Here is a 25,596-nt window from a genome sequence, read left to right on the forward strand (position 1 = left end):
GAATAATTAAGCGATTAGATAAAACAAGACATGGTATAGTTTTAGAATGGCACTGGAGACTAGTTGGAGTGATACCACAATTTAATAACCCAAAGCGATCGTAGAAACTGCCATGGAACGTTATCTTGCAGTCATCTGGCCGTAAATGGCCGCGGTTTCCAAAAACTACACACGGGGAAAGAACGTCAACACTGTCATTGTTTCCGGTATGAGTCACGTGCCCCAAACCCGACCACGTGATTCGCTACAGACTAAAACGCATACATCAAAGTCAAAGTGAACTTTATTGTCATGTCACCACATACAAGTACATACAGAGACGAAATTGCGAAGCTTCGGGGACTCAGAACGTGCAAAAGACATTTAAAATAACACACAACACAAAAACATGACAAAGGACATTGTTCACCGACTCATATAATATGTTGGCGGTCAAGACGCACCAGAGCAGCAGTATGATAATATATCATTTTAAAGGCATATTTACTATATATATAGTACATACGGTTTATAATATGATATGATAATATTAATAGTATGATAATAATAACAATGATAGCACAGTAAACCTCGCTTGAATCATTTTCTACCAGCGTCCACAATACTTACAAAATGACGTCACACAAAAAAAAACAAACAGATAAATATATTCAGAATCATGTTCGTTGGCCAAGTTAGTTTGAACACACAAGGACTTTGGTTCTCGCCGTTGGTGTCTCTCAAGCAAAACAGTACACTATACTAAAATATACAGCATATACACAGATATTGCATATGCGACTTAATAACATAGTGTTTAATGACAGATGTGTGTTTTTTTATGTTTCAGACCTATTTGGAGCTGGGGAACCTCGTAAACTAATCGGGCTTTGGTGGCTCTGCACTCTATGGCTCTATTTCTATGGCTGCAGAGCTAGAGCTATGAGGTCACCGCGACCACGTGACTCTAGCCCGCTGGGTGGTGCTGTGCTGGAGCGAGGATCAGAGGAGACAGAGGGACAGCGCCGGGGCATGGAAGACGACAGCCTGCCAGCCATCTTGCAGACTGCAGCGAACAGCGAGCGCTTTTGCCGTCTCTGAACACGCCGCTCCGAGCCATGGGACAGTGCGGGATAACATCTTCCAAGACCGTGCTGGTCTTCCTCAACCTCATTTTCTGGGTACGTTGCGCGCCGCATTCCTGCAACTGGCGATGCGTCAAAATGGGCCGAGAGCTACGCAGCAAACGGAGGCGGACAGGACGGCTCGGCTCGGTTCGGTTCGGCCCGGCAGGCAGGACTGCTGCGCTGATCATTTTACATCGTTTCTTTTTTTAATCCTTATTTCTTATGCGTTATTGTGCATGAGCTTTGCAGCCCTGCCGGCGAGATTCTATCTGTAATTGTATATATATTCATTCTGCTCAGCGCCTGCATGCATGCTTTTTTCATTACTATCTTTACTATTATTATTATTACCATATTTATTTTCCTCTCGCATTGCATTGCATTGCAGTGCCATTTTGTGGGGATGACGTGCTCTGTCCATCTCTGAGGAAATGAATCCCTCCTACCTTGACCTAACCCGACACCTACAATGCTGTAATGGTGTAACTTGAGCGGCTCTGTCTGCGCGTGTTGCTGGTCGAGCAGTAGGTGCCATGTTTGCCGGTTCTCGGCAAAGTTCCTCCCCTGAGTCTCTTGAGTGTGTTCGTGGCGGTGGAACGGGTTCCTGGAAAATTCCCACGCAGGGCGACCATGTAAAGCATGCGTCTGGGCCGAGGGCGTGCCAGTGTGCGCGTTCCGGGGTCGTGCCGGACGCCTGGCCGTCCTCATGGCTCGCTCCAGCTGGACGGGCCGGTGGCGATGGTGTGAAATCAATTCCTTGTTCCTGCCACTTCCAGCAACTCGTTCAGAATCCCGTTCCTTTGGCACGCAGTAATGATTTTTGTTCCTCTCTGCAGGCGGCGGCCGGCATCCTGTGCTACGTTGGAGCCTACGTGTTCATCACCTACGACGACTACGACCATTTCTTCGAGGACGTGTACACTCTGATCCCGGCTGTCATTATAATCGGCGTGGGGACCCTCCTGTTCATCATCGGGCTGATTGGATGTTGCGCTACGATACGAGAGAGCCGCTGTGGGCTCGCCACGGTCAGTGCAGCCATATCAGTCAGACCTGCAATTTCTATGATTGCTAAATGGAGAAGAGTTTTAATCGTAGCCGAACCAAGTCTGCAGTTCCCACGGCAACTCTGTTAAAAATGTTGTATTACCAGCTGGACGGCCCCATAATGGTCAGTGTCCGTTATCAAGCCTTTCTTGTCAAGTGTGAAAAAGTTGGGCATAGAACCGTTTCCCATCCATAGCTACAGAAAATGAAGCAATCAAAGCACTTCCATCGTCTTGAGTTATGTTCTTGTCGGTTCATCCTGGTCTCCTGTCCTACAGTTTGTCCTCATTCTCCTGCTGGTCTTTGTGACCGAGGTGGTGGTGGTGGTGCTGGGATATATTTACAGAGCGAAGGTAGGTCTCGTTTTAAGTTGACTCAATGTTTATTAAAGGTGGAGTGTTTTCAGCTCCCTGCCGTTTTCATTGCTGCGATGCTTGTTGTGGTCGACCTTGGCCTTCAGATGTCTGACGTGTGTGAGATGATAAATGAGACGTTTCCTGTCCACGATTCCGTCCCGTAAAGGACTGGGTTGGGTTTTTTAATGGTTTCCGGATTGGCAGGTGGAAGATGAAGTCAACCACTCCATCCAGAAGGTTTATGATGAATATAATGGTACGAACACGGACGCCCCGAGCCGCGCCATTGACTACGTGCAGAGACAGGTGAGCCCTCACAACCCAGGGACTATTAACGGCTTTTGTCCCTTTACATTACGTCACAGTTTGTAATGTGTCCTGTTTTTTTCTTCGTTTGTCTCAGTTGCACTGCTGTGGAATTCACAACTACTCCGACTGGAGGAACACTCGCTGGTTTAAGGAATCGCGCAACAACAGCGTCCCCGTGAGCTGCTGCAAGCCCAACGTCAGCAACTGCACCGGCTCCCTCAGCCGCCCCGGGGACCTTTACCCAGAGGTGGGACCACGGCACCGATTGAATTGCAACTCAACGCAAAAATAGCGGCCCGCAGGGTTTAACCAGACCCTGGTCAGATAAGCAGGCGGCGTTTCAAATCTCCTCTATTCTGTCTGCTGATTAGGGTTGCGAAGCCCTTGTTGTGAAGAAACTGAAGGAGATCATGATGTACATCATCTGGGCTGCTCTGACATTTGCAGCTATTCAGGTAAAGAAACTGTATTCTCCAGAACATTCTGCACAGATGCAGTGCTTCCTGTGGCTGAACAACAGTTTTGATGCTGAGCAGCCCCAAAAGATCTCAGGCTGCCTGTTTGATGGGTGGGGTCTTGTACACTGACCTCATTGTGTCAAGGCGAAGACACTTCCAGTGGTGGTGACTGTCACTTCCTGCTTTGGCGAGGGGAACCGCTGACTCACAGGACATTTCAGGCCAACACAATGTCCTTGCATGTCTGCGCCTAAACAGATCCACCCAAGATGTCCTATTTCACACACCAGCCATAAATCATATGCACCGGCCACTTAATTAGATTATTTCACATTGAGGGCTGCAGAATGGTCTGTCTTCCAGTCATATCCTGCCAGTCCTGTGGTCATAATATGTACATTGATGGAAGGTGAGAAGATGCCCAGTGCTCTGGAGTCTCCCAATTGTAAACATGTAAAGTGTACTATCAGGACATCTCTAATAAAAGGGAGTTAAGTGCTGTTCTGTCATGGCCACCCAACCCGATCCATGGAGAGGTCACGAGAGGTAGCCGGGCAGGCATTGCTCACAGCTGATGTTCACATCCTGATTCAGCTTCTCTTTTACATAATCAGTGTTTTTACAAGTATTGGGTCCGAATGCATCACAAGTACATTCATTTGTACAAGTACATGCATCACAAGTACACACAAAAATACATTTGGGAGGCAAAAAGTATGGTCTCCCTGTAGATCGCAATATTGGTGTGCAAGAAGCATGCAAATATCACAGACCTGTCTTGAAGAGACATGCCCCTTTTTTTAATTAGTGATTGTCAGAAATCGCTTACCATAATGCAGCTACCCATATAGGTACACCAGCAGGTGCTTCTGTCCCCTTAACATCAAACATTTATGCTTCTTTCACCAGCAGATATCTTCAACATTTTCCCAATTCTAGTGATCAGTTATGACAACAAATGGTTAATGCAGAATATTTACACCCTGATAGTGGTGGCAGTGGAGCCCTACCACACTGCTTTTACAGTCAATACACAGCAAATATACACATGCCACTTTTCCCAAAGACGACGGTCCAGTCGGTCAAGGTGCAGTCGGCTTTCGCTTCCCACACATGCAGAGACGAATCGTATTTGCATAATTTACAGTAAACAGCAGTTTGTCAGTTTCCTCTTCCTGTTTCATGCGGATGTTCTAAAAATTTGCTGCTGAAGCTGATGCTTCTTTATTAGCTTGTGAGCGACCCATCTGCTGACTCACCTCACCGTCCTCTCCTCTTCCCTGCAGATGCTGGGCATGCTGTGTGCCTGCGTGGTGCTGTGCCGTAGGAGCCGAGACCCTGCCTACGAGCTGCTCATAACGGGGGGAACGTACGCTTAAATACACACACACACACACACACACACACCATCAGATATCTTTCAGGCTGCAGAATTGGTTTGTGTGGAGATATCGTATCATTTAAGATGTTTACCAATCATCTCTATGTAAGCCTGCCGATCTCAGATCAGTTGTGGCACTAGGCTTCGGTGGAATTAACCTCGCACATGGAAAGTGGAGGACTGATCTCATATCAGCATGACTGCATGGAGATGTTTGGTGAATGCGGGCACCGACTTTGCTTTTCTTCTGCTGTAGTCAGTGAATGCACACCTTCCTGAAGGATGCTCACGCGATACACTGGTGAAGGGTGAAGAGGTGGTTATTCTATTTATTTACACGCTTGTGTATGTAAGATGCCGTTTTAATCATTTTTTCCCTAAATGCTAGAAGCCAAATTCTAAAATGGCAAATTTTTTTTTTTTTTTAGTTTTCTTTGACACTAAGTTGAATCTTTAATGTCGATATGATAATGTGGCGAGCATCGGTCCGCTGAGGAATGGCGTCAGTGTATGGAACAGTATGTGGAATTTCTACTTTTCCTCATGTGTTGGTTTTGCACTATGTGTACGGGGTTTGGAATATTTTATAAATAATAATTAAAAAAAAAAAAAAAAAAAAGGTGCTTGTGTGTGTGTATATAGCCGAGACAGGGTTTCCCCTTTTGTGTACGAGATCCGCCTTGTGCTGGGCTGGCTTATGTCTGCTGTGTTCAGACCAATCGCCAGTGTTTTCCTGCCGGGGAAGGGGGGTGAGAGCTGCAGGGTCCTCGACTGGCTTTCACAGCTTTATTACACAGACCAACACCGATATATCTGTCTACATGAAATAATAGTCAAGAAAATAAAAAAAGAAATAGATCCGCGAAAATCACCCCACTTGTGAACACACATTTACGGGAATAATTGACATGCACTATTCAGTATATCATGTTCTAAAATGTTACGTTTTATTCCTGTACTTTTTTTCCTGTGCTTATTATGTGGTGTTATGTAGGCAAGATGTAGATTTTGACAACATGTAGCTAGACTAACGACTAAATCAAAATGAATGTAAATAGGGAGGGAATAAAGTGTAAATTCCACTGAGAAAGTGCCTGCTTGTCTTTTTATTTTTAATTGTATTATTTTATTAAAGTAAATTTTCAGCGTTAAAAGCCTGAACAGAAGCTTGGATCCCCACCCACCCAGTCAGAGCTCATTCCTGCTGAAAAATCCAATTGTCTGAGGCCTATTGTGTGTGTGAGAGGCCCAAACACTCCCTCTGCAGTGCTATGCTGAAAAGGGTTAAAGTTTACAGGTTTCCCAGGCTGGGGGGTGGCAGGAGCAAGCGTGTGACTGTGTCCTCCACAACTGTGGCTTCGTTTCTTCACACTTGCATTAAATTCTGTTTCTACCCAACGTGAAGCCCCTCTGCCACAAACTCGCAAGAAATCCATCTGATATTTGGTACACCGTTTCATAGTTAAAAGTGTGTAAATGTGTCAGACTGCAGGCAGACACTTGCCTTGGGTTTCAGGCTAGAAATGCTATAAGATGCTTTGTATCAGGAACAGATTTGCATTATTGTGTTTGTTTATTGTGGACATAGCAAAAGAATTACAGAAACGTCCCCTGTAGAAAGGTCAGCGAAAGTCACTTGAGTCGGGGAGGAAACTGGACACCCCTGAGGCAGTCAGATGAGATGGTCACCTGATAAACCGATGGCATGTCTGATCGGGGCCGTCCGAAGGTTTTAAATTCCCGTGAATGCTGCAGTGCCCTTCAGCCGGGCAGCTGCATGAAAGTTGCTATTTCATGACCCTGTGTGGGCGACAGGAGACCCTCACCACAGGCAGTATTCATAAATGTGGGAAAGACCCTTGGGAGTAACTGGAGCAGCGCTAGCCTCATCCAGAGGTATTATTAGAACAAGGGCCGTCTATATGGCCAGATTGAGTTTTCAATTCAAATAAAACAAAACTTCCAGGAATTATTTTTATATTATTTTTATAATACACATCATGTCTCATTTTTAATAGTTGCCTTTCAACACTTCCCATTAATAATTAAGCTGAAGGTGGGGGGGGTGGGTCACGTGACCGAGATCCGAGATGGCAGCATAGTGGAAGAGCTCTGAGAACCGTGTCAGAAGTAATGTTTCTTAATGAGGAAGGATAGAGGAAACCCTAATATAGAAACTAAATTTACAACAACTACAGAAGGATTTAGGCGTTAAAATCACTCCACAACTTAATAAAATAATTGCAGCAAACTATGACCCCCTCATGGAAGAAGTACCAGAAGCACTCAATCGATGGTCTGATTTGCCCATGTCCATGATGGGTCGAGTAAATATTCTAAAAATTAAATTTTACCAGTTTCGCTTTATGACAAGTTGAACAAACTCTTTAATGAGTTCATTTGGAATAATATAAAACAAGTTTCCATCTAAAGCTATTATGAAAGAGGAGGACTTCAAATTCCCATTCATATATGGTACCAAATGGCAAACATCAGCTAACATTATTTCTGCTCAACGTCAGCTCCAGTCTTGGTAGATCGAGTCCAGATTTATATTTAAATACCTATATATATTCATCAGATGTTAAAACACTGAAAAATATCATTAAGAACAAAAATTAAGAAAAAAAATGATTATAATCTGGCATACCGCACACAAGCATGTGAGTGACCCGCCAGTACTCTCACACTTTACACCTATATAGAGTAATGCAAAGTTTACACCTGGTAAGAATGATGGAGGATTTAGAATAAAGCTTAAGGCGTTCAGAAAATAAAAGATCTGTATGCAGACGACGTTCTGCTTACTTTCGATCAGATACTGAAAAAAAACCAATACCTCAGAAACAGTTCTTTAAATATTTGCAACAAAAAAACTACACGGCATCAAACTGGAAACAGATTGTTGATGCCCCAAAGTTTACAGAAAAAGAGAAGATCTGCTGTAGAAACTTAAAGGGTAGAGGCCTTATATATTATATTTTTTTCTTTATATTACTACTTACTGATGTCTTACTGATGAACTATTGTTCATTGTTTATGGGAATGTCCCATGATATAAAAATTATGGAAAGATGATCAGTCAGAGCTATTTCATGTAAAAATCCCTCCAGAGGTTCAACTCTGTGTGCTGGGAACTTACCCAGTGGAATTTACACAAGAAGAGAAACAGACTAAACTACTGGACTTCGGACTGCTTCAAGCTAGCAGAGTTATTGCGCTGTGATGGAGGAGAATGGACGTCTCCTCCTTGGGACTATGGAAGAAGAAACTTGCAAACTTGCAAAGGTATATTGCAAGGGGCAAACTAATGGACTTTCTAAACCTTTGGGAGCCGTATATGAGCATCATGGAGACTGGAGATGAAACCCACTCATAGGGATATGGAAGATTTAATTCTGGAAATTTTGTCCATTTCCATATGTGTATGTAATGTATGCAGGTTTGCTGTCTAGGTGTGGGTGAGTTTATGCATGATTGGGGATGAATGGAAAAATGAAGCTAAATGAAGCTAAAAAATAAAAATTATCAAATGGACCATATTGCCTACTGCTTTTGCTTAGCAGCATTCAGTATGTGCATAACCAGCATAACCACTTGATACAATGGTATAATGGTTTAAAAACATAAAATTGGAGTCCAGTCACTGTTGGACTCCAATATTTGTAGTGCCTCCATACAAAAATAAATAAGGTTGACCTGGCATGTACAGTTAGACGGTTTATTTGCTCAAACTTTAGTGAGATAGGATCCGGGAACAAGTCCTGATTTGCCGTTCTTCTCCACTGTCCACCACCCATCCTGTCCCTGCTCCAGGACAAACACCATATCCCCTTCTGAAATGGAGAGCTCGTCAGTACTCTGAGGAAAAAATAATTACACACACCACAGGCCAGTCAGATATAGGTCATGTAAAGGTGCTGGAATTAGAAGGAGGCAATCGGCCATGCTCTCATATTTCACATCAAGAAAGTTCCTCTCTTGGAGTCAAGATGGCGAGAGCAGGAAAAGCAGACCTGGGCAGTGTAGTCATAGAGGGCCTGGTACTTGCTGGACGTCTCTGGCTGGCATCCAGAAATGGACGCATAAACTCCATCTGACGTCTCTGCTAATGATGAAACAATCAAACATACAGGTTCACATGACCTATAACCGCACCCTCACTGCACTGAAATACATCTACTTAAATAATTCAGCATGAATTTGTTTGACCATATTACTTTTACAATATAATATCAACACATTGCTGTAATTGCAAATTATACATAAGATACATATGATATGTAACAAGACCTGTAAACTTACAGAAAATGGTATATGGTCAGAAGTTATTTCTAACGTCATTGAAATGCAATAGTGCCCCCTAATGGTAAACTATACTTTTTTCCAGTTTCAATGCTCTCATTCACCGTTCTAATGTTTAGGGTCATTTAGAACTCCTTCTTTTTATAAAATAAATTGACATAAAAACCTTTCCAGACATTGTTCAAAAGACTCTGGTAGTTGGAAATCTACATAAATGCATTTCCAATCTATAACTTTAAAAACCTTTACTTTACTTTACATAGCAGACGCTTTTATCCAAAGCGACTTACAAGATGAATTGATTATTAAAAATCCCTTTTGCAATCACCTTAGTAAATTTGAAAATAGTTGCACTGATTAGAGAAGCTATATAATAGTCCTTCTTCACACTAGTTGAGTATGCATTTCTTTTGCATTTTGTAATATTGTGGGATTTAATATAATATATCTTGATCTAATAATATATATGATTATACTCCATTGTGAACTGTAGTATGATGTAAAATAAATTTATAGAGTTGTAGACAAATGATGCTTGTTTTTAAAGTGTTTAAAAAGTATTCAACAATCACCAACAACAAATCTAGAGATTTGTTTGCCACACCCTGAAACTGAGCTGCAGCATGGTGGCCAAGACCATACAGCGGTTCAACAGGACAGGACAGACCACATGTCCAGCATCGTATCCAGAGGTCTTTTTTTTTTTTTTTAAATACACGTATGAGTGCCGCCAACATTGCTGCAGTGGTTGAAGGGGTCGGGGTCAGCTTGTCATTCATCAGACCAGACGATGCACACTGCATCAAACTGGTTTGCATTGCTGTTGTCCAAGAAGGAAGCATCTTCTAAAGATGATGCTCAAGAAAGCCAGCGAACAGTTTGCTGAAGACAAGTAGATTCTGGAACCATGTGGTCTGATGAGACCAAGATGAAATCATTTGGTTCAGATGGTGTCAAGTGTAAAAGACTGTCCTGCCTACAGTCAAGCATGATGGTAGTAGTGAATGGTGGTGGTGAATCTTGAATCTCCCTTTGGAAACAAAAGCACAAGGTGTGCAATACTCAGAGACATGGCCAAGGTAAGAAAGGCTGAAAGACGACCACCACTGAACAAGACACACAAGCTGAAACGTCAAGACTGGACCAAGAAATATCTCAAGACTGATTTTTCTAAGGTTTTATGGACTGATGAAATGAGAGTGAGTCTTGATGGGCCAGATGGATGGGCCCGTGGCTGGATTGGTAAAGGGCAGAGAGCTCCAGTCCGACTCAGACGCCAGCAAGGTGGAGGTGGAGTACTGGTTTGGGCTGGTATCATCAAAGATGAGCTAATGGGGCCTTTTCGGGTTGAGGATGGCGTCAAGCTCAACTCCCAGTCATACTACCAGTTTCTGGAAGACACCTTCAAGCAGTGGTACAGGAAGAAGTCTGCATCCTTCAAGAAAAACATGATTTTCATGCAGGACAATGCTCCATCACACATGTCCAAGTACTCCACAGCGTGGCTGGCAAGAAAGGTTATAAAAGAAGAAAAACTACTGACATGGCCTCCTTGTTCACCTGATCTGAACCCCATCGTAGAACCTGTGGTCCATCATCAAATGTGAGATTTACAAGGAGGGAAAACAGTACACCTCTCTGAACAGTGTCTGGGAGGCTATGGTTGCTGCTGCACGCAATGTTGATGGTGAACAGATCAAAACACTGACAGAATCCATGGATGGCAGGCTTTTGAATGTCCTTGCAAAGAAAGGTGGCTATATTGGTCGCTGATTTGTTTTCGTTTTGTTTTTGAATGTCAGAAATGTATATTTGTGAAGGTGGAGATGTTATATTGGTTTCACTGGTAAAAATAAATTATTGAAATGGGTATGTATTTGTTTTTTGTTAAGTTGCCTAATAATTATGCACAGTAATAGTCACCTGCACACACAGATACCCCCCTAAAATAGCTAAAAATAAAAACAAACTAAAAACTACTTCCAAAAACATTCAGCTTTGATATTAATCAGTTTTTTTGGGTTCATTGAGAACATGGTTGTTGTTCAATAATAAAATTATTCCTCAAAAATACAACTTGCCTAATAATTCTGCACTCCCTGTACAAGTTACTAGAGCTACTCTATTTATTTGCATTAAAGATGACAAGCCTCTGAGAGTGATAAATGAACCTAATCTACCAGCCATCAAACCAAGTCTATATTTATATATGGGAGGTGTCAAAAGTCTTGGTCAAAACAGCATCGGATTAATGTATTCATTTTTGGGAGGGGGAATTTATTGTTAAAGACAGCACAATCAACTTAGCATAATGAATGCAGCCTTCCCACTGAGAGCAAAACCGAAAAAGGTGACTGTGACTCATTTGCCATCACGCTGTAAGGGCAGTGTGATAAATATCTATTTTTTTACATAGGTTGTGATTTTACCAGAAGGTGCCGAAGGTTGCTGTGAGATCTCATTGATGCAGACCCTGGATCCAATTACATGGTTCATTTGCAACAGATTTGAAAACCTAAAAGCAGACAAAAAGATGAGCAGCCTGGCCACCGATGCATGTGGGGTGAATTGACATATTTTCATTCATTTTAGCCCCTCCCTCCCAACTGTCTAACCTCTTCATCACACCTCCTCTAAGGCAAGTGACGCCGTTGCTGTCTGGTGACGGATCTCTGTCATAGTAGTTCTCAAACATGATGGGCACTGAAAAGAGAGTGCATTCATGCAAATAAAAGTAAGACAGAGGAAGCTCTCAGCACAGCAAAGGCCGGACGGAAAAGTCTTCACAACAGGTCGCGCTCACTTGGGGGTGTCGTGCCAGTGCGTTTCAATTCAATAAAGCGGTTGTTGTCAACGGTGACATCACACTGTTCTAGGCTCAGTCTCACTTCTTCATAACACTGAAATGGCATGGTTTTAGTTTGCATGCGTAGAAACCTTTACAACATGTTTAGTTGGCAAAGAGGCTTTTTGGGCTCACAAAAAAGGAAGCAATGCGTGCTCTGACCTCGTCGTCTTTGACACACTGCATTGAAAACTGGTTACTGTGCACCCACATGCCATCTCTTAGTATATTGATGCGGTCTCCCTCCTGTTTCTGAAAGACCTGCAGACCACAGACAAAAGTAAAAAACTAGCACATCTACAATTCATGCATAAAAACGTCTGTTACAACATTCACAGTCCTAAAAAATTTAATAAATAAGGTTCAAACAAAAGGAACAGTGCATGTGTGGATATTATACTCAACAAATGTTTGAATATCATCATTAATCTAAATGAAATCCTTCCTTGGGACCTTAAGGGAAATAATATTTAATTTTCCATACATTAAGGTGCCTCAGAAATAATAATAGCATTGCAATATGTCAGTGTGTTTATTCACTCATTACCCTCCACTGACATTCTGGACAAAGGAATCTGTGTCTAATTCTGCTGTGGCACCTTGGCACCCCGAAAGCCGCTGTGCTATATAACTGGTGCTGCAAGTGTACTTATCGACCGCTCTCTCGTACTTCGCACGTGTTCTCGTGTGTCAACTCCCACTCTTGTCGGATCTTGTCCAGCTGCTCGATGTTCACCGTGTACTGTTTCTCTGAGGGGATCAGAAGTTTTCCATTTTTCTGTTTACTATTTCTGGTGCAAGTCATATTTAGGCTTCTGCAGTTCCTTATGAAAAAGGGAAGGAACCAGCAGAGAGTCTTGTGCAAAAAGCAGCAAACAATGCAACACTGCTGCACAAGTATGTTACTCCGCGTTCATTTTATTACAGTATATGCAAAGTGAAACTGTCATTTGTGCAACTCTGAAGTAAAGTGAATAATTCTGTTTTTGTCATTTATTTTTCCTGCCATAACACTGGCCAAGGGGTGAAACTTGGCCATGCACTGTGAGTGGAACGTTCTCAGTAATCGTGGTAAATTAGCATCACGATAATGAAATCCTTACCTGCATCTGTGGCTGCATCTCTGCACTGTTTAGCCTTGTTCTGCATCTGCATTGACACATTTACAGAAAAGTCGCACTTTAGACGTGTTCTCTTGCAAATTCACCATTATGAAGTACGTTCTGACTCTTAGACATAGCAGTAAAGCTGACTGAGGTTCTACGTTACTTTCCACCTAATGGCTGCATGGTGTGCTCAGTGGAAATAGGGACAGCTTTAAGTCCGGTGCATTAATGTTTCACGTCACGGTAAATGAGCCGCAACCGCACAAACCATTAATGATATGCAGGAAAGATTGCTACTGTTGTGACCCCGTGCGGATTCGGTGTTTCTGACCGAAACATCCTGATCCAGGGTTTTACCTTCTCTGCTTGCTTGGGCGTGGAGTTCATCGAATTGTTGACCTTTTCTGCAGTTTGCTCGGCCTCGTCGGCCTCTCTGCACTTCTGCTCGTATGCCTTCTTAGACTGGGGTGAGAACACAGTTCAGCTACATTATTTTCTGACGTGCTAAGTACGTTTAGGAGAAACGCTTTACAGGCAGAGGGTATTTTAAACATCAGAATTTTCATGACTGCGGCCATGCGCAGCGACCAAAATACCCCCCGAAGCAGCAAAGCACAGCTTCCTGTGAAGAGTGTTTCTCAGATGCAGCAGCGCAACCGCCACCCCCACCCCAACGCCATCGCAATCGTGTTATTTACTGGGCAGCCCAGGCAACAAAGATTTCTGACACACATTCACTCCTCTATATAAGTCCACTTTCTTTTAACTATTTTTTTTATGTCAGCTGTCTGGAAGTCTAACAACAAATTCCCAGTGAAAGTTGATTTTACACAAAGAATGTCTATAATATTTTTCCCACTGAACTTCTCGCCTTAATAGTTTTCAAGTACAATCTTTGCATTTCCTGTGGAAATTAAATCTCAAGATAATTCATTTTCATTAAACACACATTCATTCTCACCTCCATTGTTTTCTTGAATTGTGACAGTTTGATCTTCTGTAATTTTTCCATTATACCTTCAAACTTTGAAAGGAAATAAAGCACAAATATAAGTGTCATATTGTTGCGGTTTTTAAAACTATAGGAGGCAGAGGAATAACAACAGGAAGTGCTGTTTTTTTTTTAAAGCCTTTGAATAGTTTCCACCTCACACCAACTCTGTTTTAAAAATAAAATTCAGAAAGAGAGTTTGGGGATGCCTTCTTCCTCTGTTCTTTTTGTCGCTCACGAAACTGCTCCATTCTCTTGGCCTCTTCCCTGAGCATCCCTGACAGGTGAATGTGCAGCGTCCCAATTTTCTCAGTCTCTACAAAACAAGAATGAGGATTTGATTATTCAAATATATTATATATACACATATACAGGGAGTGCAGAATTATTAGGCAAGTTGTATTTTTGAGGAATAATTTTATTATTGAACAACCATGTTCTCAATGAACCCAAAAAACTGATTAATATCAAAGCTGAATGTTTTTGGAAGTAGTTTTTAGTTTGTTTTTATTTTTAGCTATTTTAGGGGGATATCTGTGTGTGCAGGTGACTAATACTGTGCATAATTATTAGGCAACTTAGCAAAAAACAAATATATACCCATTTCAATTATTTATTTTTACCAGTGAAACCAATATAACATCTCTACATTCACAAATATACATTTCTGACATTCAAAAACAAATCAGCGACCAGGATAGCCACCTTTCTTTGCAAGGACACTCAAAAGCCTGCCATCCATGGATTCTGTCAGTGTTTGATCTGTTCACCATCAACATTGCATGCAGCATCAACCACAGCCTCCCAGACACTGTTCAGAGAGGTGTACTGTTTTCCCTCCTTGTAAATCTCACATTTGATGGACCACAGGTTCTCAATGGGGTTCAGATCAGGTGAACAAGGAGGCCATGTCAGTAGTTTTTCTTCTTTTATACCCTTTCTTGCCAGCCACGCTGTGGAGTACTTGGACGCGTGTGATGGAGCATTGTCCTGCATGAAAATCATGTTTTTCTTGAAGGATGCAGACCACTGCTTGAAGAAGGTGTCTTCCAGAAACTGGCAGTAGGACTGGGAGTTGAGCTTGACTCCATCCTCAACCCGAAAAGGCCCCACAAGCTCATCTTTGATGATACCAGCCCAAACCAGTACTCCACCTCCACCTTGCTGGCGTCTGAGTCAGACTGGAGCTCTCTGCCCTTTACCAATCCAGCCACGGGCCCATCCATCTGGCCCATCAAGACTCACTCTCATTTCATCAGTCCATAAAACCTTAGAAAAATCAGTCTTGAGATATTTCTTGGCCCAGTCCTGACGTTTCAGCTTGTGTGTCTTGTTCAGTGGTGGTCGTCTTTCAGGCTTTTGGGCACTCCCGTGATGTTGCTGCTCTGAAATATGGCCAAACTGGTGGCAAGTGGCATCTTGGCAGCTGCACGCTTGACTTTTCTCAGTTCATGGGCAGTTATTTTGCACCTTGGTTTTTCCACACACTTCTTGCGACCCTGTTGACTATTTTGAATGAAACGCTTGATTATTCAATGATCACGCTTCAGAAGCTTTGCAATTTTAAGAGTGCTGCATCCCTCTGCAAGATAGCTCACTATTTTTTACTTTTCTGAGCCTGTCAAGTCCTTCTTTTGACCCATTTTGCCAAAGGAAAGGAAGTTGCCTAATAATTATGCACACCTGATATAGGGTGTTGATGTCATTAGACCACACCCCTTCTCATTACAGAGATGCACATCACCTAATATGCTTAATTGGAGTAAGACAACATGCATGAAGAGGATGATGTGGACAAAATACTCATTTGCCTAATAATTCTGCACTCCCTGTACACACACACACACACACACACACACACACACATATATATATGTATATATTCTGCATGTCTATGTATGTATATCGGGAACATCAGGTTCTCACTGGGTCAGTGCCCTTTAAAGTAGTTTTATTGGTCTTTAAAGCCAGAGTTTTCATGCTCTCGCTTTGTTGGTGGGGACTTACTCCCAGTTCTCCAGGAGGTGGATCTGTGACTGTAAATTGTCCATGGTTGTGAATGTGTGTCTGTGTGTGTGTGTGTGTGCACGCACACTGTGATGGGCTTGCACCCTGGCCTGGGAGAGTTCTCGCTTTTCACCCATGAGGGACCTCCGGTAGCCGCAAACACTGATTAGGACTAAGCAGTAGGTGGTAGTAGCCTAGTGGGTAAGACCCTTAACCCTGAGTGTCTCCAGGGGGACTGTGTGCATATGTATGTGTGTGGCAGCAAGCAACAGTTTTGGCACTGTTGCTAAATTAGTTATAGCTGTGAAGTGAGCAAGAAATAAACCTATAAGCAGAGCACAGCAACAGACATTTTAAGCAAGGGTGCATAAACTTTTTCATGTCACTTGAACTTTCAGCACTCAAAAGGGTACAAATTAGTACTGTAGTGTAATGACTTACGTGTTTTTAACTGGTCAAATGATGCCCTCAAAGTGCTGTGGCGGGTAGACAAGTATATAAGTAGAATAAAAAAAGAATCATTTTTTCTTATCACAAGCATTTCAAGCTGATTTCTGTAAATAATACATGCACATGGTGAGAAAGAACAATGTTCTTCGCCAACTGTTGTCTTTAGGCTGTACTGTACAAACCAGGAAATCAAGAATCTATTGGCAATGTGTATGTGGGACATTTATGGTTTGTTTTATGGTTATTAACTTAATAGTATATCTTTTTATAAGGCCCAATACAAAAAAAGGGCTACTGGTGTACTGCAGGTCTGCGATACATCGAGTACGGAAAATGCAGCCTGTCCTGAGAAGGAGTGCGTATGTTTGGCAGGAGATGGTTTAGTAAATCATTTAAAATATTTAAAAATCAATACAATGCATCATAAGCTATGTAGTTTGTTCACAGTGCTTGAGAGGCAAAACCGATGCAATTGTAAAAAAGACAATTAGCTTGCATATGGCTGATGTGTCAACCACAATAACTTAGCCGTGAATTTACAGTAATGAAATGTCTTCTAACCGGCATCACTACTGTCCAGACTCACCTGATTTCACTCTGCCCTCCTGCTTTGCGGGCGATTGTTACTAATTCCTTGCCATATTTCTCCTCGGCCAGTGCCCTGTGCAAAATACTCAAGGTGAGTGGCACAGAGCTGAGCTCTACAGTGATTCTCAGTTGGACTGAAAAAGGCCCAGTTGTGTGTGTGTGTGTGTGTGTGTCATTGCACCTCATCTTCAAAAGCTCTTCCATGTCTTTGCACATCCGTCGACCTTCGAATAGTCTTTCTACGAGGGTGTCATATCCCAGAGTACTGGTAAAATCTGATGCCTGGATCCAGTCACAAATATTCAAATGTCAAAATTTATCTCTATATGAACAACCAGAAGCCTTAACTGGGATTACTGCATGTAAGGAAACACACCTTGACACAACATTTTTACTATTATTATTATTATTGCTACTATTACAAAAAATATTTTTACTACATTATTCTTGTCACAGTACTACGTTGAGGTCATGAGGTTGAGGTCGCTACATTGAGGTCATGCAGCAAGCAGCCAAAACCTACTTTAATTAATCAAAAAAAGATTTATTTAGTTTATTTTAATTATTGGCAGATTATCACAAATCGGGCCAATTACAAGATGTATATGACATTAACCAGCATAACTGAAACTCTATTCAGCCTCTGACAGACAATAAACCATAATAGTAGTATAAATACAGTATAGAACCACGCAGTAAACACAAACAGCATCTCAATGCAACTCGATTCAGCATCTCAAACAGCTAACAATTACAAATTATGGATCTCAAATTCACAATCTGATCCTGAATTACTTGGGAAGGTATACCGTTTCCAATGCAAATCAGCTGAGAAGCACTTTGTATATTGCTGCTTTGGCGCGACAAGCCAGCCATTAGATCAAAATGCTGGAAGAAAGCCACCACAGAAAAAAACGATCATAATTAACTGCATAGTTGGCTAAACCAGAGATATCTTTGTAAAACAAAGCCCTGTAAATGTAGTGCTTGAGATGTTACTGAAGTGTACAGAATTCACCATGAAAAATGAAGTGCTGACTGCCTTTACATTTAAAACCAGTGGAACCTGCCACCTTCTGAAAGTGGACCTGTGACATCTTGCAGATGAAAAGCCTGACTTGCCAGAGCAGCCAAGAAAAAGTTCACACCGTGTCACTCACCCAGAAAGCATCTTTGAACTGCAGTGGAGTCATCTTTAAGCAGTCCTTCACCTTAAACCATCGAGAGAAGTTGGTTTGAGGAAAAACTTCAAAAGTAAAACGGTCAGGAAAGAAGAAGGATATGACTTCTGAACACACGAGCACTCGACACCTCGCCGTTGCCCGGGTTCAACTCAAATGAGGAAGAGCCATGGCATGATGTCACTGGCCACAGCCAAAGATAACATTGCTGCCTTTTGAAGAGTATTTGAATACACCGTAGGCAGAGACAGCAGAAGCCACGGACTGCTAACACAGAAATCTTCACAATTATCTTGTAGAGCTTGACCGAATTTTAAATCTTAACTGGAAGCAACCTCACACCATGCTAGTCATTTTAAAACGGGCGCAAACTTCCTGTATGACCTGACACTTCTTGACTATGTTCATATGAATAAAACACCATTTTTTGTAACACGAATACAGCACTGCTAAAGGGTTCTTAAAGCCACAGGAAGCAGGAACACGCTCATAATGAAAATTAATCTTTTTATAGCAGCATAACACACCCTGTTTTTCATTATTCTGCTGAGGCTCCATCAAGACCAACGGGATCCAGTATTTGCACTGAGCCACAAGGTACTAATGAATAGCACAGTAATGTTGTACTGTACATACAATAAAAATTCTAGATCTAGGTCCAGTTCTAGGTCTAAATGCTTTTTAGATTAGTTTTAATCTACATGAAAATCAATATACAGAAAGTTCACGGCCATATCAGTTTATGACAAAGGGCAGGGGAGGCATGCACAGTATTCAATATGTATTACACAATGAAAACTGTTAAATGTCTACTTTCGAAATAAACGTTAGAGTTCATCATGAGATGTGTGAAGCTGCCGTCCATAATCGGTAACTTCACTGTTCATGAACGTATCTTGATTTGACAAGATCTCAGACTCTGAAAGCCTCCCATCTTCATTTAGGTCCATTTCTTTGATGAGATGAATTGCCTGAAATAAACACAAAGAAAAGAAGTATGAAACTTAGATGCTGTATCCCCAGCAGTGGAGGCAGAACTCCTGTCACACACCTCTTCTCGGGCTGAGCCGTAGCTGTTCGGGGCAACCCACCGGAGCTGTTCCTCGCGGTTCAGCTTGCCATCTTTATCCTGATCGTACAGGTCCTTAAAACGCACCGTCTCCTCAATCACCCACTGAGACGGGTCATCTCCATCTGTCGGTGAACCAGAACAACTACCGCATAAATGTGCATCATTTTTTACTGGCACATGGATACTGTCCTAACGTTGCAGCAGATTTCTGGTGCAGGACAACCAGATATGTTTTATTATATTTCTAGAAGATATTCGCTGTCATTGTGTGTATGACAAAACCATAAATTCACTTTATACAGATCAGACATATATTTACCATTTGATGTAAGATCTCCAATGAATTCTTTTAAACTGATGAATCCATCTTTATCTAAATCATATTCATTCAGAACATCCTCGATGGCAAAATCCTAAAGGCAAATTATTTTTTTAGAACAGTACAGTTAAGACAAACTTAAACTACTGACAATTGAGCAATTGTATGACCATATATTGTTAAAATATTTGAATGACTTACAGACATATGATCAACCTCTGATGGATGTGTAAATGCAAGAAACTCTGACAGGTTCAGACCTGGTTTGCCATCTACATCGGCATAATCAAAGCGCTTCTTTTCCTTCAGATGAAGCTGTAAGCAGGAAAGTGGAAAAACCATGAATGTTTAAATAGTCCAACGTCACTAGGTGTTATTGAGAAAAGACATACAAATCTAAGCGACTCTTCCTCTGGATCCTCCAGAACCGCATTTTCATCCACCTCAACGACGCGGTCATGGATGACCATGTTGTATTCATCCCAGGACACAACGCCATCCTGGTTGCTGTCAAAATCTAGGAAGCGCTCCTTTGCATCGTCCAGTGCATATTTCCTGTACACTCTCTGAATCCATACTGTCATCTCCTCTGTGGAATAAGCAAACCATGTCTAGGAGGGCTGAAAATGGCCAAATGAAATTTGAAATAATATACAGTACAGGCCAGAAGTTTGGACACACCTTCTCATTCAATATGTTTTCTTTATTTTCATGACCATTTACGTTGGTAGATCCTCACTGAAGGCTTCACTGCTTTGCACACTCTTGGCATTCTCTCGATGAGCTTCAAGAGGTCATCACCTGAAATGCTTTTCCAACAGTCTTGAAGGAGTTCCCAGAGGTGTTTAGCACTTGTTGGGTTCCAGCTCACCCCAAACCATCTGGATTGGGTTCAGGTCCGGTGACTGTGGAGGCCAGGTCTCCACTTTTTGTTAAGTACATAACTCCACATGTGTTCATTCATAGTTTTGATGCCTTCAGTGATAATCTACCAATGCAAATGGTCATGAAAATAAAGAAAACACATTGAATTGAGGTGTGTCCAAACTTTTGGCCTGTACTGTATATTGATGATGAGTGGTTTTCTTGGGACGAGTAACTGACCTGGAGTTAGATACTCATCTGAATCTACATCAATCTTCTTTAATATGTCGACAAGTCTCTCCTTTTGCTCCGACGGACTTAACTTCTTAATCTCATCTTTGTCCTGAAATGATTTGTATTATTATTTTTTTTATTGTCACAAGACTCTATACGCGAGCCAAAATGAGTGTGAGAAATGTAGACCTCTTCAGCCAGGAGGACGTTCGTGTGCTCAGCGTCGTGCCGATGTCCTCCAGGCACACGAGGCATGGCGAACAGTGCGAGCGCGAAGAGCCACCGCTCCATTCCGACGGCCGCTGCTCCTGCGGAGAGACGACCGGACTGTTCAATACCCGTTCCTGGTAAAAAAAAAAAAAAAACAGCGCCGCCTGGAGGCGGAGAAAGGCAACGGCGAGTCGTTCAGCTGCAAATAGTAAAAAAAAAACACCGGCCACACGAAGACAGGGTGAAAAAAGCTGCAGTGACGCCGAATTAGCCTGCCGCGCGTTCTGAGCTGAGGTGAAAGCTGGGCTGCGTAGCATCGCGGCAAACTTTAGCGAACCAAATACAAAGAAGCATAATGAAAGCTTCGCGAGCACGTCTCTTTGATTAAATCGTGTCTTAAGAAGATCCAAATGAATCACAGCAGGTTAAATGGCTAAAACTGCTCAAGTAAACTTTACGGACGCACCGCTTAAGGAATGTTATCCGGCCCTTTCAACTAACTTCGTTGCCATGGCATAGAGTGTGACCCTTAGGACACACCCGTTAACCCAAAATCCGCCGCCTGTGATTGGCTGCTCTCCTGTCAACGCCGAGTTTTTGCAAGCCGATTGGCCGGTTTTGCTGTCCGTCACCGGAGCGAGGCAGCACTTCCTGTTCGTCGAAGGGCTGTTTTCCTGCTGTCAACGCCGCCTACTTAATCCCGTTCCTGACGCACGGAATTTGAGGGAAGTTTGCTCCTCGTCGGAATCGAGTTGGAACCGAGTCATTGGGGATATAAGACAGTTGGTGCGCCGATGTCCAAGGACGGCCGTCACGATGGCCGACGGCGTGGCGCCGGTCAGCATCGCCTCGGGCCGAGGATGGGCCAGAGTGGGGATGGGAGGGAGAGATCTGGCAGTAACAGCTCCGGGTCTTCCCATGGAGGCGGCAAAGGCAGGAGTACGCCCATAAACATGGCCCTGAAGGTAGGCACGGTTTAAAAAGGCGAGCGTGCATCGTGAAAAATGAATGGGGCTTTATCGTGCAGCAGTTATTTAATCCAATGCGATGGTGGTTTACGTGCAGCTTTACTAGATGGAGCTGAATTCTTTCAATGGATCGCAGTGTTCATCACAATCACAATCCCTTACACGCCTGATGAATGTTATGCTGACATTTGTTGAATCTTTTAACACACGTTTCAGATTCTTCTATATTTTAGGACAATTATAATCGGTGCCTGCTTGTTAACATGATAGGTTTGGTTTGATGCAGTACCATAACTGGGACGTCTTCCTTTCTTTAAAAACACAGTTACACTTTCATTGGTGAAGCATGGCACACAACATCATGGCTGGATCACTGTGTCAGCACAGCAGATGCTCACAGTGCCACAGATGAGTTGTGAGTCTGCCACTACTGACTGTGTACCACTATTGTTTGCTGTAAATTGGAGTTATTTACATTTACAGCATTTATCATTTACAGCATTTATCAGACGCCCTTATCCAGAGCGACTTACAATCAGTAGTTACAGGGACAGTCCCCCCCCTGGAGCAACTCCGGGTTAAGTGTCTTGCTCAGGGACACAATGGTAGTAAGTGGGATTTGAACCTGGGTCTTCTGGTTCATAGGCGAGTGTGTTACCCACTAGGCTACTACCACCCCATTTTATTTACCTGCAGCTATGTCTATGAACTATGAAAATAGACTTGTCTAATCTGTCCGAGGTTAATTGCCAAATTCCTCAACATGGGGCTGAGCTGTGCTTTCTGTATGAGGATGGCGTGGAGTCCCTTCTGCTCTCAAGCAGGTCCCTGTGGAAGCTAAACCAGGCACGAATGAACATGTGGAAGATCTCCGTGCTGAGGCTGTAGCCTTTAAGGTTTGGATGGAGAACATCACTCGGAAACTACTGCGATTCGGCTTCGGCTGTTAAAAATAACTCTTTTTGTAGTGGGTAATATTGACAATAAGGACGATGTGATGGTCTCTCCACAAGAGCATAAAGGACAATAAGGCATGTGGTATGGATAATATTTCTGCAGAGCACTTAAAGCATGCAAGTAGGAAACTCTTCCCTCTGCTTGCCATCTGTTTTACAGGGTTTTTAACTCGGGTATTTTTACCCGACTCCATTTTATCTTTTATAATAAGTAGTAGAGATAACCTATAGCTCTGGACAGTAGTTTGTAATTTTTTTTTTTTTTTTTTTTTGCATGTGTAAATGGTCGGTCTGTCAAAACGGCTGAGTGACTGTGGAACTGGATGTGTAGTTGGTAGAACTCGACCATGTGATGTATGCAGAAGATTTAGTGGTCTTCTGTCCATACAGTGCTGGCCTTCAACAGTGGTTTTATGGTCCAAGTTTGACATCACCTATAATGCCAGGAGGAGCAATCGTTTAATTGTAAGAAGTAAGGAGGACAGTCAACTGGTATTTCTATCAGGTGTTGTCCTTAAAGAATGTACCGTGGTTAAGTACTTGGGACAAACATGTTTGATGATCTGACTGATGATGTGGACATTTACAGACAGTGCCGGTTATTGCATACACATTCTAACATGCTGGTACGTACATTGGCATGTGTGGGTTTTTTTTACCTTTGAAAACTGTATTTTTTGTACCCCTATGTACACTGCCCATTTATGGAAGCATTTGAAAACGTACCGTTGCGTGCAATAATGGATTGAGGTTGATGCTTAAAATGCCAAAATGGTGCAGTGCAAGCTCAATATTTTTTAGTGTTGGTGTGCCCAGAAGTTATGCAGCATTACAGAATCTCATGTACAGTTGCATGTGTAGATTAATGGACTCTAAAGACAGCATAACAGACTCTGTCATGCAGGGCTGCAACTATCGAATATTTTTGGAATAGAGTATTCTGTCGATTTTCCATCGATTAATCGGATAAATCATACTTTTGCGTTTTTAAACAACTCTATCAATAGTGTGTTATTCAACATGAAAATTGTGTGTTATGCAACATGAACTAAGCCCATTTAATTAATCTTTCTGTGAAACATTCATGATGTACATGAAAACCTATTTAACCTATTTGTCCTTAGTTTTATTTTAATAAAAAAAGGAAAAAGGGGTGCACTCCCTGCTATAGCCTATCTGAGAATAAATAGAAAAAAGTATTAAGGTACAAAATAGTATTACTAATAATCCAACATAAACAATACATTTCAGTTTCCAGTTGTATCCAGATGAGGTAGGTAGGTAGAATGTTTGTCTTTGTGCAATGTTATGTGCAAAAAAGAGAGAGAGAGAGAGAGAGAGAGATTTGTCATAGTGCATGTGTGTGCAATGGATGTGCAAGCCTTTAAAAGAGCAAGTGGTGGTTACGATGCAAAAACTTCAGCATATTGACATGGTCAGAAGTAAGGCTTGCCCTATGCTTTGAGGCAATGTTCCCAGCAGCAGAGAACAAATGCTCTGAGGGCATTGAGGTGGTTGGAATACTTACCCAAAGCTTGCAAAGTCTTTTCTATCTGGCTGCATGTGCTCTCCACCATGGCAATGGATCCTCTTTTTTTGAGAGAGGACGTTCACCAAAATATTGACCTCCCTCTGCACCTCTTGATTTTGCTTCTCTTCCAAATCCTCTTCATCACTGCTATTGGAGTCTGATGATGAACCGAGAACATTGAGAAATGATCCCTTAACTTGATTCATTTCCCCTTTCACTGGACTGTCTTTCTTGCCTTCTGACAGTTAGTGACATTGTTTGAATTGTGCTTTGGACCTTAAATGATTCTTCAGAAGGCAAGAACTTAAGCAGCAAGTAGGGCAGTGTTAGGGTCCTCAGGTTTAAATACCAACAGGTCTTCCCACCTGTCAGTGATCTGTTCAGCTGCAAGATCCTGAAATGCCCTCACTGGTGCAGTTTCAAAAGCTGAACTCGTGGTGGATTTCTTGAGGGTCTATACCAGCTGTGGAACCACAGACAGGGTCACATATTGTTCTCCACTCAGGAAAACTGCAGCCCCCCTCAAAAAGTTTAAGGATCTGAGTCAGCTCTCCAGCCATGATCCACTGCTCCGGCTTCAGGTCCAGATAGTGATGCCTTCCCCGTGGGTTGACCGCAGGATCAGAAAGAGCTGCTGTCGATGGCCATCTCTGTTCAAGGAGCCTGGAAGGAGTATGAACTTCCACCAAGAACTGATATCCTGTACCAACATGTGCTGTTGCACTCCCATTTGCTGCTGCCAGTTCACTCTTTTTATAGTGCTCCACCAGGCACCTCAACTTGAGAAGGTTGTGATATTTTTCATTGTATTTTGCACAACTAACAGAGGCCCATCCGTGTCTCTCTTTCAGAAGTCTGGCCAGCTTTAATCAAATTCTTTAATCCATGGTGTCCTCCTCCATGGACAGTGGGCACATGTCTGTGATGAGCATATTCAAAATGCTCTTGGTAAAAACTGCAGCTTCGTCCACCGTGCATGAGGGACCTGTCCGGACGGAGCTGTCCATGCACCGCTGTGATCTACTGTGGGGAAGATTTGTGCAACAAATGCCATAAACTCACCCAAAAGTAAATCTATATGCTAATGAATGTAGATTTGTCCATCTGTTGCATTTATTACTACCTTATGTATGGAGAAGGCGTGGTTTGAGATGTAACCTATCAGTGTGTCGGTCAGTGTCCGGGACTCAGACTCAGTCTTAGTGTTTAAATCTAAACTGAAAACCCATCTGTTTTCTCGGGCCTTCTGTTAAAGTCCCAGACGCTCAGTTCACTTCACTCTGACTCAGTGTCAATTATAATCACACAGTCA

The 25,596-nt window shown here is 42.5% G+C and overlaps 4 protein-coding genes across 8 annotated transcripts in view; 2 read left to right on the top strand and 2 right to left on the bottom strand.

Moving 5' to 3' along the window:
- Window positions 1-952: 952 nt before the first annotated feature.
- tspan3a (tetraspanin 3a) lies at window positions 953-5,747 on the top strand. Its single transcript, XM_028959244.1, has 7 exons — window positions 953-1,160; window positions 1,943-2,134; window positions 2,432-2,506; window positions 2,714-2,815; window positions 2,913-3,065; window positions 3,190-3,273; window positions 4,563-5,747. The coding sequence occupies exons 1-7, from the start codon at window positions 1,098-1,100 to the stop codon at window positions 4,653-4,655; spliced, it is 762 nt and encodes a 253-aa protein (XP_028815077.1). The 5' UTR covers window positions 953-1,097; the 3' UTR covers window positions 4,656-5,747.
- Window positions 5,748-8,364: 2,617 nt separating this feature from the next.
- On the bottom strand, window positions 8,365-18,655 carry pstpip1a (proline-serine-threonine phosphatase interacting protein 1a). Of its 3 annotated transcripts, none has more exons than XM_028959241.1 (15): window positions 18,110-18,655; window positions 17,131-17,231; window positions 16,948-17,022; window positions 16,353-16,387; window positions 14,114-14,220; window positions 13,875-13,937; window positions 13,271-13,375; window positions 12,911-12,956; window positions 12,478-12,557; window positions 11,970-12,068; window positions 11,766-11,862; window positions 11,578-11,665; window positions 11,392-11,477; window positions 8,674-8,765; window positions 8,365-8,518 (listed from the first exon to the last, which is right to left on the bottom strand). In XM_028959241.1, the coding sequence occupies exons 1-15, from the start codon at window positions 18,140-18,142 to the stop codon at window positions 8,387-8,389; spliced, it is 1,239 nt and encodes a 412-aa protein (XP_028815074.1). In that variant the 5' UTR covers window positions 18,143-18,655; the 3' UTR covers window positions 8,365-8,386. The 3 variants fall into 3 exon arrangements, with proteins under 3 accessions (XP_028815074.1, XP_028815073.1, XP_028815072.1); XM_028959240.1 differs by having other exon boundaries at window positions 8,674-8,762; window positions 11,943-12,068; XM_028959239.1 differs by having other exon boundaries at window positions 11,943-12,068.
- Window positions 18,656-18,787: 132 nt separating this feature from the next.
- rcn2 (reticulocalbin 2) lies at window positions 18,788-21,529 on the bottom strand. 2 transcript variants are annotated; one of them, XM_028959243.1, is made up of 8 exons: window positions 21,296-21,529; window positions 20,809-20,927; window positions 20,626-20,728; window positions 19,914-20,110; window positions 19,723-19,836; window positions 19,522-19,615; window positions 19,222-19,324; window positions 18,788-19,101 (listed from the first exon to the last, which is right to left on the bottom strand). In XM_028959243.1, exons 2-8 carry the CDS (start codon window positions 20,908-20,910, stop codon window positions 19,071-19,073), a joined length of 744 nt encoding a protein of 247 aa, XP_028815076.1. In that variant the 5' UTR covers window positions 20,911-20,927; window positions 21,296-21,529; the 3' UTR covers window positions 18,788-19,070. The 2 variants fall into 2 exon arrangements, with proteins under 2 accessions (XP_028815076.1, XP_028815075.1); XM_028959242.1 differs by having other exon boundaries at window positions 19,182-19,324; window positions 21,296-21,518.
- Window positions 21,483-25,596, top strand: part of scaper (S-phase cyclin A-associated protein in the ER) — an 83,447-nt gene continuing 79,333 nt past the window's right edge. For both annotated transcript variants that reach the window (XM_028959234.1, XM_028959236.1), the window contains exon 1: window positions 21,483-21,794. In XM_028959234.1, coding sequence (XP_028815067.1) covers window positions 21,624-21,794 — 171 coding nt within the window. In that variant the 5' untranslated portion in view covers window positions 21,483-21,623. The remainder of the gene's footprint in view (window positions 21,795-25,596) is intronic.

This window comes from Denticeps clupeoides, chromosome 17 (genome assembly GCF_900700375.1).
Source record: "Denticeps clupeoides chromosome 17, fDenClu1.1, whole genome shotgun sequence".
Lineage (NCBI taxonomy): Eukaryota > Metazoa > Chordata > Actinopteri > Clupeiformes > Denticipitidae > Denticeps > Denticeps clupeoides.

Excerpts from the sequence above, each read along its gene's own strand:
- tspan3a (XM_028959244.1), top strand. The coding sequence starts at position 1,098 with ATGGGACAGTGCGGGATAACATCTTCCAAGACCGTGCTGGTCTTCCTC. Across the intron at positions 2,507-2,713 it reads GATATATTTACAGAGCGAAG|GTGGAAGATGAAGTCAACCA; the intron begins GTAGGTCTCGTT and ends CCGGATTGGCAG. Across the intron at positions 3,274-4,562 it reads TGACATTTGCAGCTATTCAG|ATGCTGGGCATGCTGTGTGC; the intron begins GTAAAGAAACTG and ends TCTTCCCTGCAG.
- pstpip1a (XM_028959239.1), bottom strand. The coding sequence starts at position 18,142 with ATGACTCCACTGCAGTTCAAAGATGCTTTCTGG. Across the intron at positions 12,957-13,270 it reads CGCCCAAGCAAGCAGAGAAG|ATGCAGAACAAGGCTAAACA; the intron begins GTAAAACCCTGG and ends GTGTCAATGCAG. Across the intron at positions 11,863-11,942 it reads CACGCATTGCTTCCTTTTTT|TGTTATGAAGAAGTGAGACT; the intron begins GTGAGCCCAAAA and ends ATGCCATTTCAG.
- rcn2 (XM_028959242.1), bottom strand. The coding sequence starts at position 20,910 with ATGGAGCGGTGGCTCTTCGCGCTCGCACTGTTCGCCATGCCTCGTGTG. Across the intron at positions 20,111-20,625 it reads AGATGAGTATCTAACTCCAG|AGGAGATGACAGTATGGATT; the intron begins GTCAGTTACTCG and ends CTTATTCCACAG. Across the intron at positions 19,102-19,181 it reads ACGGCTCAGCCCGAGAAGAG|GCAATTCATCTCATCAAAGA; the intron begins GTGTGTGACAGG and ends TGTTTATTTCAG.